This window comes from Cnephaeus nilssonii (genome assembly GCF_951640355.1).
Source record: "Cnephaeus nilssonii genome assembly, chromosome: 16".
Classification (NCBI taxonomy): domain Eukaryota; kingdom Metazoa; phylum Chordata; class Mammalia; order Chiroptera; family Vespertilionidae; genus Cnephaeus; species Cnephaeus nilssonii.
Window position 1 is genome coordinate 17,128,310 of NC_137087.1, and position 12,946 is coordinate 17,141,255.

The following is a 12,946-nucleotide window of genomic DNA, read 5'->3' on the forward strand; positions in this document are numbered from 1 at the left end:
TGACCCAAGAGCAAACAACTTAAGGTTCTTCCAGTACCCTACGTATCAATCAAGCTGGTCTAGTATTCTCTCTCAGGAGTCAGAACGGAAAGCGAAGACCAGGAAGCTGATTGTGAAGTAGGAAGAAGCAGACATGCAATGCAGCTGAGTAACATTAATGTGTAAGTACTGGAGTGAAAATCCATGAATGTCTGCTGTTAGGTTCTCTAGAACTGATTCCAATCTAGAATTACCATCTGTCTCCACTCTCAGTGAAAACTTGTTTAGTTTGGCTGTTGTTTGAGATCCCTTTTATAATAGTTAATACTTAATGAATCCTTACTATGAAACATTATTTCATTTAACTTTCATAATAACCCAAATGAGGTAGGTATTCATTACCCTCATTTTTACTTAAAAAATGTTTTTATTGATTTCAGAGAGAGGAAGGGAGAGCGAGAGTGGGATAGAAACATCAATGATGAGAGAGAATCATTGATTAGCTGCCTCCTGCATGCTGCCTACTGGGGATTGAGTCCACAACCTGGGCATGTGCCCTGACCGGGAATTGAGTTGTGACTTTCTGTTTCATGAGTCAACGATCAACCAGAGCGACATGGGCTAGGCATCCTCATTTTTATAGGTGAGGAAACTGAGGCTTAGAGATGTTAAGTAAATTGTCCATCGTCCCACAACTAGTTAATGATAGTACCAGGGCTCAAACCCATGACCTTTGACCCACTGTCTTAACCACTGTCTCCCATAATGCTTTGTGCTTCCTTAAAAACAAAAAATCCTTATAAGCTAGATGAAATGGGTTTCTGTTCCTTTTAACCAAAGGAGTCAGATGAAAAGTCCCTTAAAGCCAAAGCATGGCTGCCCTACTATATCTTACCCTGCCTTCCATGTCAACAGCTCCTTCACATATTTGTCATTCTTAAGAAAATTTAATAGAGCAAAATAAATTAGTGTATTGTGTGGATTTTGAAATGTGCATATAAAAATAGCATGATATCTATATATATAAAAGCCTAAGTGACCGTTCAACTGTTTGACCGGTAGCTATGGCGTGCACTGACCACTAGGGGGCAAACGCTCAATGCACAGGCATGGAAACATGGAACAGACTGATGAATCTCAGAGGGAAGGGGGGAGGGTAGGAAGAGATTAACCAAGATCTTATATGCATACAGGCCCAGTGCACAGATTCATGCACCAGTGGGTCCCTCGGCCTGGCCTGCGGGGATTGGGCCAAAACCGGCCTGGTGCATGGATTTGTGCACTGATGTGATCCCTTGGCCTGGTCTCTGGGGATCGGGCTGAAACTGGCTCTCTGACATCCTCCAAGGGTCCCAGATTGTGAGAGGGGGCAGGTCAAGCCGAGGGATCCCACCGGTGCACGAATCTGTGCACCGGGCCTCTAGTATTATAGTAATAAATCCATATCCTTTCTTTTACCTCTGACTGTCTTTGAATACTTTAATACAGAATAAATATCCAAATACTACTGTGAAAAAACAATTTCCTCCTTTACTTGCTGAAAAATTAAAAGAAAGAGCTCTGGTGGTGCCCTCTTATGTAACAAAATTTTACAATTTGCTTGGCTTACATGGCATTTGAAAGGCAAAGAAAACCATCCCATATGTTTCACTGTCCTTTTTTACAGAGTCTGTTACTCGTAGGCTGTAGAACTGGTCATCCCTTAGGTATCATTATTTTTATTAGTCATTGAGGCAGGCTGGAGCAGTAGTGCAAGAAGGCAAAAGAAGTTTACTGTAAGGCACTGAATAAATGATTATTTACAAGGTTATATCCTTGATTTTAGTCCTAGATTTCACTTAACAACTTTGAGAAGACTAATTTCAAATATAATGGTCAAACTTATTTTTAATAAATTTTCAGTTTTGCGTTCATCATCATGGGCGAGTGATTTTACTTTCAAACAATACGTTTTTCTAGCCATTTGCAAGAGGGCAGATAGTGTTTATTTGAATACCTTTCGTCAAGTTCATTAGCGAAGTCAGTTTCTGTAGAAGGTGAGCAACTCACCTTGTCTGACCTTATCTTTTGCACAGATGTGCATCCACTTTTATCTTTACTATGATGACTAATTTATAGCAAGATAGAATATTTTCGATTCTTCTCTAATGAAGGAAGGTATTTAGAAACAAGAGTGGCAGTGACACTTTTATGTGTTTGGATCATGTTGTGTTACAAAAATATTTAAGTTTAATAAAGATGCTAACCAGCCCTGGCTGGGTGGCTCAGCTGATTAGAGTGTCATCAGATACACCAAAGGTTTTGAGTTAGATTCCGGTCCGAGCATATACCTAGAGGTGGTGGGTTAGATCCCCTGCTGGGGCATGTTTTAGAGGCAACTGATTGATGTTTCTCTCTCTCTCAAAATTTATAAAAACACATCCTCAGGTGAGAATTAAAAAAGAAAAAATATGTTTACCAGATTTTTTTTCTACAAAGACGTGTTTTAAATATAATTGCTTTACTATGTCCCTAAAATTGATTTTTCAGAAAAATCATGTACTGCTGCTGGTATGAGTACAAGATCACTGTCTCTTTATATTGTGTTTTAGTGTTAGCCTAATTACTGGAGTGAGAAAGTCTGAAAAACCTTTACCCATAAATTCATATATTTAACAAGTCACAACCTTGAAACCTTGCTCTACCTAAAAGCACCATTAAAAGTGCTTGACTATTATTACTTGAGGAAATTTTTAATAAAAGCTAATTAAGCTACAAAACTCCCAAGTAGTTAACTGATTTTAGGGGCTAAATTTCTGGTACTTCTGATTATCCCTGATGGCTTTAGTTAGTGTTTCACAACCATGACAGATGACAGTGAAACACTGCAGCGAAATTCATCCACCCTGACACTGCTAACCACCGGCTTCTCCCTCGCCAAGTAAAATCAATACTCTGTTTGAGTAAACACGTTTACAGCTTTATTAGGATGTCTTGCTTGTTCTGTAACAGCTACTTGAAGCTGTGGTAACAAATCGACTCAACTCAGTTAAACCTAGAGAGCTGGGTAAGAGGCCCATCGATAAGGTTGTTATAAAAATAAACTGCAGGAGATCAGAAAGCTGGAGCAAACAGTCTGGTAAATGTCAATATTTTCCCTTACAGAGGATGACAAAAACAGTGAGATCATGTGCAAAGCCTTTTTTCTTCTTAAAAATGTTTGCTTCACTGGATAAAACATTTCTACTTTTTGTGCATAATTCTTCTGAATGAAATTTTTGCTTCCTAATTCCCATGTGCATCTGGAACAGGAAGCTGGTGTAAATATTTGCTATGTTTCCTTCATTTCAGACTCTTTTCCTTCATATTTAGAGGCTTATGTTGGTCTTCACTGACTTTATAAAATGATCTTATTCAAGTTATCTGGAATGCTTGTGATGGTTCAATCTTATCTACTTTTATTAATGAAACAAAACATTTTGTCATCTACAATGGGAGGTCATTTCAATGCAGTGTTCACTCTTGCTATAATATCTGTGAGACCTGATGTTGTATCTTCCAAATTCGCCTTCCATACTTAAGCATTTTACAAGAGCAAACAGTGTTAGCTTCAGACAGGCTGCACAACCTCCTGACTAGTGGTAGTACATAAAAATACCTGCTACCTATTAGGAGCAAACCTCCATGGTGTCTATAGCTCTACCAAATAAGAACTCATATACCCTCTTTTAGATGTTCACAGGTTGCTCAAAGAACTAACATCTGGCAGGAAATTCCCACTTCAATTTGGCTAGCTTAGACTACCCTGATGTGACAAAGCAATGGTCTCCCCCACTCCTCCTGCTAAAAAGTTCTCAGATGTAAACTTGTTTTTCACTTTCTATGTAGTCTAGTTAGTAAAACTTTGTTTTGTTTCATATTGACTACCAACAAGTCATGAATTTCAAGTAACAACTCAAAACCCATATGTTAAACAACACAGATTTTTCTGGAAAAAGGAAATCAACAAACATTAAACTCTGAGATAACTTAAAAAGCTACTGTGCCTGCCAGGGTAAGGTCTGACCTAGCAGGCATTTGCATAATGGAAACCAAAGCCTAAGTGGTGTCAGATGGTGCAGTGACTGACATGGACAGGAAGTCAATTCAGAGCAAAGGTTCCTGCAATAATAGCTCAGCCCAACACACCTCCCACACAAAGTGAGCAACTGAGCCATAGGGTATAATGTATAGGCAAGTGCTCAGTGCGATGAGTATGAGGATAACTTATTTCCTCTTTCTGGGGTTGAAAATGGAAACCTGTCAAATTCTATTAACTTGGCATTGCATTTGAATTAAAAAAAATCAAAGAATCTTTTACTAGTAAATGCCCCTCATTCAGGAAAGAGCTCTTGAAGAGTATCACTAAGCACGGTTTTACTCATTGAGTTAAGGTGCCCTTCCACCCCAACTCCTTTCAAAATACTAATTTAAAAGATTGTTCCTCCTCACGGAACAAAAATGTACAAGATCAGGTTAGCATGCTAATTTTAAACCTAATGTGTGATCTCTTGATGTGGTTCCCAAAATAAAATTTTAGCATATGCTTCTGTTTATTGTTAAAGCAAACATCTTGGATACCCACATGTCAAGAAAAACTACATCAAAGGCTTCTATCCATTTGGGATATTGACTCTTGACCTATATAATTCCAAGAGGCCTATATAAAAGACTGCGTAACTGACAACCTTCATTTGGGTTATGAACATGTGTAATTACTGGTTCATGAATTAATGAGCCAGGAGATCTGGCTTCTACTGTGGAATATTTGCCATTGACTCTCTTTCTTTGGGCCTCGCTTTCCTCATCCATCAAATGGGAGCTTTTTAACAGAGCGTGGTTTCATACCTAACATTAACCCATTCCAGGAGTTGCTTCATGAACCACCATATAAAATGTGGATACGGCCAAATGGGGATTTGTTTGATCTCATTTCATGCTGATTCAGATAAGACCTCATTTGAACATAGTTTCATTACTGAAAACAGTCTGAAAACCTGAAAATATGATCTTTAAAAATACTTTCAGCACTAACATTTTAAGCAATATGTTAAAGACCCATCGATACAAAGTCATAGCTGCTGGATAAAGGAGATGATAGTAAGCTTATTTATGTGAGCTTATTTATGTCCTAATTCATTAGCAAGATAACAAATTTTGTTAATATTTACCTTAATTCAAAAACCTGTATTTTATCAACTGACAACTCCTGACAGCAGGGTGGTTCTAAAATTTTGAGAGCATTTGATGACAGAAACTGATTTTAATTTGTCATCTATTTCATGGGCTGGAAATAAAATATACACATCTTAACTATAAAATGTCAATGATAGCTGGATAATTAAAGACAAAATAAATTAAGAGCCTGTGTTTATGCCCCAGATTTGGGAATTCAGATATCTGAAGTGAGAATAGCTATGAATTTAGTAATCGTGTTGCTAATTTTCATTTGTCTTATTTAAACCTCTGTTGATAGTAAACAGCCTTACAACATCAGAAGTTACATGTCCTACAAATATTTATGTAGTTTTGAGAATTGTTTCTAATGACTATCATGGCTAAGACTCTGCTAGGTCCCAAGGTTGGCCAGGCTATGCATCAGCATTACCAACATGTGATTTTATTTTTTGATTACATGAATTACAAAGCCAATAAAGATATACTATAACAAATTTAAACATCACTTAGACAAGATTAAACTTGAATACATTGCTTTATGAAAACTTACTATATTGCTACCTATGTTCATTTTGGTATTAATGATTGATTAAATTTGTTATGTCAGAGATTGGTACCAGTCTACAGACTAATGTTTAAAAAACCACTTTGGCTATTTCAATATACTAATGGAATGCAGTATAACAAAATGATTAGGGGTAAGAACGCTTGAGTCAAACTGTGAGTTTAAATCCTGGCTTTCACTGTGACCTTGGGCAAATTACTTGATCTTCAAACCTCTGAGACCAGAGGAACTGTCCAGCTGAGACGAGGCCCAGATGCCAATCCCATATTTGTGAAGCGAAATAAAGAGTTGTTGTTTTAGATTAAGTTTTTGGGGTGCTGATATGCAGCAAAAGCTAACTGATACATGTTGTATGAATCACACAGATATGGTAGGTAAGACGGACTCAATCCATGTAATAGCAACTGGGATCACTACTGGATTCCAATTAGTTCCATTTGACTTAAAATTTTCTAGGCCAGAAAACTGATACACACGTATTTTGTCATGTCTAAGAAAGTTAACTTCAGAAATTTTGCTTATGACATTTCCTCTGGCCCTCTGGAAATAAATAAAATTTTATAAATATCAATATTGTTTTCTTAGAATAAACTTTCTCAATTATATTCAAATGTAGGAACATAAGGTTCATATTTGAGCTTCGGGGTTCGATAACCTACTGTCTCCATCTTATCCAAATCTCCAGGAGATAAAGTCCTTTGAATTCCATTACCTGTTTATAACTGCATCTAGGCAGAGGCCACCCAGGGTACTAGATCTTTGGGAGAACATTTCATGCTTGTGAGATATTCCAGACTTCACCCTAAAATCATCCTGTATTCCAGGTGAACCAATGTTATTTCTCTTTTCTGTCATGGCTTGGGAATCAACTGTGCCTCTTTCAACTAACATGGGCTCAAGTACTCTTAGGCAGAGTTCTTGAAATGTGGTTCTCGTCCAGCGTCAGCTTATCTAAGTCTCTGAATGTGTTACACTGGAGTAGCACGCCATAAAGGTGTGGACCTCTATTTCCTTCCCCCTGCATGAAGTTGAGCTACTGTCTGTGGTAAATTTCATATTCCTAATGGCCAATTCAATTCTATACTTCATTGATGGTTTTAAGGAAAAGCACTGCTTCAGAAATAAAACACCAAGATGTCCTACTAGAGTTAAAAGAGGAAAGGTTATTGTTGCTCTGGGTGGGGTAGGAGTGTGCAGATCTAGTCTGTTATCAGCAAGTAAGTTCTCTGCATACAGTGGGTCATATCAAGGTTTTGTTTTTTTAAGCAAAGAAGAGTGAGAAATGATATATTTAATACTCAGCAAGTAATTTTCTAGTCTTCTGAGTCTAACAGCAAAGGCAGAAAAAAAAATCATAAGAATTCTGCACCACTTCTTTGCATAGTGCAATGAAGCAGCAATTACAAAGAATGGGAAAGTAAGCTAAAAGTGTTTGGGAACAAACAAACAAAGTGAGAATAGGAAATATGAAGATAATTTAAAGAATCTCTATGGCTGTCAGAAGTATAGGCAGGTGCTACATGAAAAGGAAATAGCATCCCTGTTCTGGAAACTTAAATCTTTTTCTTTTTTAACCAAAATTCTTTTCTGAACATTAATTAGAAAGTGAAATTAGTGCTCCCTTTTATTAGATGGGAAATCGAGTATTTACATTGTGATTGCTAAGTGGCTTTAAGAGTCATTTGCATATTGTAGGTAATATCTTTAGGATAGTATACTTTCTCTGCTAAAGTTATGAGAAATTTAAAAATAAAAAGTATTAGAGGCAGCACAGTTACCTTACCATCCTTCAAAATACTAAACTGTTCTAAGCTATGTAGGGCTCTTAACCACATTTAATGAAGCTTTAAAAACCCCCACATATTTCTATTGATTTCAGAGAGGAAGGAAGAGGAGGGAGAGACAGAAACATCAATGATGAGAGAGAATCATTGATTGGCTGCCTCCTGCATGCCTGGTACTGGGGATCGAGCCTGCAATCTGGCCATGTGGCCTGACCGGGAATCAAACCGTGGCCTCCTGGTTCTTAGGTTGATGCTCAACCACTGAGCAATACTAACGGGGCTAATGAAGCTTTTTTAATCCTAAGAATGTTGGTCCTTAGGTAAGGTCTCTAGTCATTTGTCTGAGAGTTATATCTATGTGCCTGCCAAAGGCATACTCATTTGTAGTCTAAAGATGATTTGTAGGTCTAGACCTGTGGTCGGCAAACTGCGGCTCGCGAGCCACATGTGGCTCTTTGGCCCCTTGAGTGTGGCTCTTCCACAAAATACCACGGCCTGGGAGAGTCTATTTTGAAGAAGTGGTGTTAGAAGAAGTTTAAGTTTAAAAAATTTGGCTCTCAAAAGAAATTTCAATCATTGTACTGTTGATATTTGGCTCTGTTGACTAATGAGTTTGCCGACAACTGGTCTAGGCCATATTCCTACAACTGCCATAAAATATTTGACTAAATCATATTAGATTAACATGGGCTCATATTGACAGCCTACTGGAAAGATATTGTTAGGTCTCCTTTCATGGTACTTATTATGATTTCCCCCCTCAGTTTCCTTTACTGGGAAGACACAGGGCAAGAGATTTCATCAGGAACAATGACAGTGCCTGTCATAAAATGTTCTCAATGTTTCCATTTGTTACTATGGTAGTGACAAAGAGGGTTCCAAATGAAAGGGCAGACCCGCTATGACTAAGCGCAGCAGGACAACAGGAAGAATTTTCCTCCTGACATGGGAAATTAGGAAATCATACTTAGAGATTATAGAATTGTCTCCATTTCCAAGGGTACCATCGTAGCACTTGGGCTGTTGAGGGAGAATGTGAAAAGGGTAGTTCCATGACGGCTGGCTAGTGACAAATAAAGGGCAAATGTGACAAAGTGCTTAAGAACCCCAAATAGATAGAACAAGGAGGTATGCTTGTAGAGGCTGAGGGATTTGTCACTGTCACTAAATCCTTGAGATGGAACTATGAATTTAACTTATATACATTTGAGATATTCATTTTTAAACTATACATGAAAACATGATGTAGCCATATATATTTTATGTGGCTAATAGGAACACATGGTACTCTGGAACTGAGATATGTAATTAGCACAAGGTAGGTGAGGGGATGCTTTATCCAAGAACTTAAATTTGGGACTGATATATAGTTATGCAAAGTCACAAAAGACAGAAACACTCTTAAGCTAGCAAAAATGGAAAGTAATAGGAGGCATATATTAACTATCTAAAGATAGAATGTGTCACTCAGAAAGGAAATCTATCTATATATATAAAAGGCTAATATGCAGTGTCCCCTCGGGAGTTCGACCAGGAGTTCGATTGCTTGCTATGACATGTGTTGACCACCAGTGGGCAGCACGAAACATGGTGGGTGATCAGCAGCGGTGGCGGCACGCTGAGGAAGTGAGGGAAGGCAGAGGCAGGGAACCTGATCAGCCTTGATTGCTGGCCAGGCCTAGGGACCCTACCTGTGCATGAATTTCATGCACCGGGCCTCTAGTATATTAATAATCAGGCAACAAAACAAAAAAGAACTACACAGTAAATGTAGAAGTTGTAATTGCCTCTCCATTCATCTGCAAGGTAGAGGAGTATGCTTCCACAGCTGGATTATTTCAAATCCTAGCAGAAAGGAGTTCCTTGGTGTAGAGATGGGAGTAGGGGTTTTTAGCCAATGGATTTTTCTGTATTTTAAACAATACCTCCTTTATTGTAAGATGGATGCATTGGCCTGGTGCTACTAAACAGATGATTCATATAACTTCCTGTATTCAGATTCCATGCTGATCAAGCAAGTTTATGATCTGGCTTTCTGGATCTCGGTAGTGCAATCAATTCTATTGCTTAGCAAAAGCTCCTGGTTCAAACTCACCAGGGACTACAGTCCTTCGATTCCCTACCCTTTCTCCTCTCTTTCTTTTTTGCAACAATCTTACCCTACAGTCCTGAGAATCCCGTCAGAAAACAAAAGCTCCTGCTCTAACTGGTTTGGCTCAGTGGATAGAGCGTCAGCCTGCAGACTGAAGGGTCCCAGGTTCGATTCCGGTCAAGGGAATGGTTGCAGGCATATCCCTGTAGGGGGTGTGCAGGAGGCAGCTGATCGATGTTTCTCTCTCATTGATGTTTCTAACTCTCTATCCCTCTCCCTTCCTCTCTGTAAAAAATCAATAAAATGTATTAAAAAAGAAAAAGAAAACAAAAGCTCCTGTTCAATAAATGAAGTCATCTATTCAGATGAGAGGAAGTTTATCTCTGGCAAAACCAGCTTTCGTTAGTAGGGATAGTCTGTGGTTCTCAGTCCTAATGAGATTTCCCTAGAAGTTCAGAGAAGCAGTCCAGTGCAGTGAGTAAGAGCACTGCCTCTGGAGCCAGAATGCCTGGTTTGAATCCTGGTTCTACTTTCAAGCTATGAGACTTTAGGCAAGTTACCTAAACCCTATATGTCTCAGTTTTCTCATCAATAAAATGAGCTGCCAGGAGCTTTTATGAACATTATATGGGTTAATATATGTAAAGTGCTTAAGGTATCAATTGGCTCACAGATGCTATATAAATTTATCTGTTGCTATTACTATACAGTTTGACTTACATAGAATGTGCTGAACATGTTGATGTAAGTATTCCATTCCTAAAATGACAGCATATTCATCTCATTGCATGACTCAGTCTTCCAAGATCTCATTATCATGGGAACTGATCAGAGTAAAGTGAGAAAGATGGCTGCCTAACTGAGGTACCTGCAGTAGAGTCCTGCCTAGTTCCAGCCTGCCTTCTTCTTTGTCTATACTGATTTCAACCATGTGCAATGAAGTCCAGTGTTTGGATCCAGAGTATGATGAAAGTGAATAGAGTGAGGAAGCTGTCATGTCTTTAAAAAGGGGTTAGCAAACTATAGACTGAAGGCCAAATCCAGCCTGTGGCCTGTTTTTTGTACAGCTAAGGAAGGTTTTTACATTTTAGTGTAAAAATAAAAAATAAAACAGAAAATAAGCAATCAAGAAAACTATGCAATGGAGCCTGTATATGGCTTGCAAAGCCTAAAATTTTCCCTATGTGGTCCTTTACAAAAAGTTCCACACTCCTCTTTATTTACCTCCCTGTACCGGGACAGTAACTATATAATGAAGCTAAGCAAGTAGAATAAGATAAAAAAGAGGCTGAAAATCCTGTAACGAAGAACCCAAGTGCTTTGCTGAGGTAGTCCATGCATCACCTTAAGCACAATACAAACGGGGAGCTAGCTGTTCCTATATCTGTATCCTAAGAATGACTTCTCTCTCCTTCAAAAAGCCTCTGTTCTTCCCTAATCCTGGAAGCACTACAGGTAACCAGGGGTCTGAAGGGAATCTGGTGTTGCAGAGCCAGGTAGCCCAGGGCCCCAGGGCCAGAGGCAGCGGCTAATTAGGTTACCATCATATGTCCTACTAAATATAAAAACATAGTACACTTAAAGTTTTAAATATTTTACTTAAAAAGGCTACATGGAGACAAGTTTAAAAGTTTCTGTACTAAGATTCCTGTTTTAAGCAATTTCTAGCCAGGAAATCAATAGTGTTTCCTTAATGTGTTAGAGAAGTTGGCCCAATTCTGGATGAGCTATTTTTAGCCTACATGGAGTTAGAGCTCTGAAGCAGTATGGAATAGAAAAATATAGCTGCAAAATACTCTAATCAATGATGAAGCCTTTCAGAGCAAAGAAAAGAGCATGGAGCATGCTACCAGTCTAATGGTTAACAGCTCATTTAAGACTAAGCATGAATAGTTTCAAAGAAGAAAATATGAAAAATTTATGGTGCTACAAAAGACCATTAATATATATGTATTATATAATAACACACACACACACACACACACACACACACACATGTATGTATTTTGAATAATGCTAAGTTAAAACGACCACAAAATCTTAAATGTTTACCATGATTCAAATTATTTTCCAAGAAAAGAAGGACAATGGTCAGCTCCATTTGCCTTTTTTTTTCCCTTGTCATGCTTGATGGTATGAGAAGTAAACAGAGATCAGGAGGGACTCTGGTGGGTTATCATTCTAGAATCTACAGCCTTACACACACCATAACCTAGCTTAACTACACTTAACTTGAAGGAGTTTAGATGTATCAAAAGAACCTTTGAACCAGATTTTAGATCAATCTAAGTATAATGAAGCCAAGAATCTCCTAATTATCTTGTTCTTGTTTTTGAGTACTCATTTCAAAAATAATATGGTCTTTATAAATGGTCCCAGTTCTTGCTAAGCCTGAATCAGACAAAAATTTAACTCTTCCTAATAAAATAAATATCCAACTATTGTGTTAGAAACACATGTTAACCAAATAATATAATCCTTAGTTATTAGCAGCATACTGTTTAATATTTATCACAATTTGTTTTAAAGAACAACAATGCGTTAACATTGAAGCCCAAAGGGCTATGAATACACTATATACTGTACTTGATGCAGCTTGTTTGTGCAATATTCTGACAGACACAATTAATCTTGTGAAAATGACTAGGAGATAGCACAATAGTAAATTATCTTTAAGTCAAAAATACATATTTTCCCTGTAGTAAAATACCTTCTTAATACTTACAATGATAGTAGCATATGGAAAGAACATTAGGAGTTAATTATTTAAAAGAAGAAATTAAAAGCTATTAAATTCATAAATCTTGGCTATCTGGTAGAGACAAGGGTTAAGGAAATGTTTAACTTATAAGTATAAAATAAATGAGTCAGTACCTCCAACAAATGCATCTCCGGCTCCATTGGTATCAATAATTTCTTCCTGGTCCTGATCCAAGACAGCAAAAGCAGTGACTTCACTTTCTGCAATTAGAGCCAGAGAAAGGCAGACTGACTTCTCTTTGTAATACTCAATATACAAACTCACCCATTAGAGCTGAAGCTCCTTCATCATTCATCTTTCCAAGAGACATGAGTTCCAGGCTGTATGTGAGCGCTCGGGAACCAAGGTACAAAGGCATCTGTAAGCAAGGCTTTTTGGGTAATTTTTAGCATACAGATGGATTTTTGTTAAGAGTTATACCTAGGTGGTTCATTTTGGGGGGGACGACTGTACATGGTAACAGTACCTTTATGGACAGTGCAAATACCTGAACAGAAATGATAAGCTAAAGAAGTATTTATAAGGACTAGCTCATGGATCTCTAATAAAGCTTCAGGCTTGACTGCATT

General features: G+C 37.9%; 1 protein-coding gene across 3 annotated transcripts in view; it reads right to left on the minus strand.

Moving 5' to 3' along the window:
- Window positions 1-12,946, minus strand: part of ADK (adenosine kinase) — a 507,845-nt gene that overhangs the window by 23,516 nt on the left and 471,383 nt on the right. For all 3 annotated transcript variants that reach the window (XM_079794329.1, XM_079794327.1, XM_079794328.1), the window contains one exon: window positions 12,491-12,577. In XM_079794329.1, the coding sequence (XP_079650455.1) occupies window positions 12,491-12,577 (87 nt within the window). The remainder of the gene's footprint in view (window positions 1-12,490; window positions 12,578-12,946) is intronic.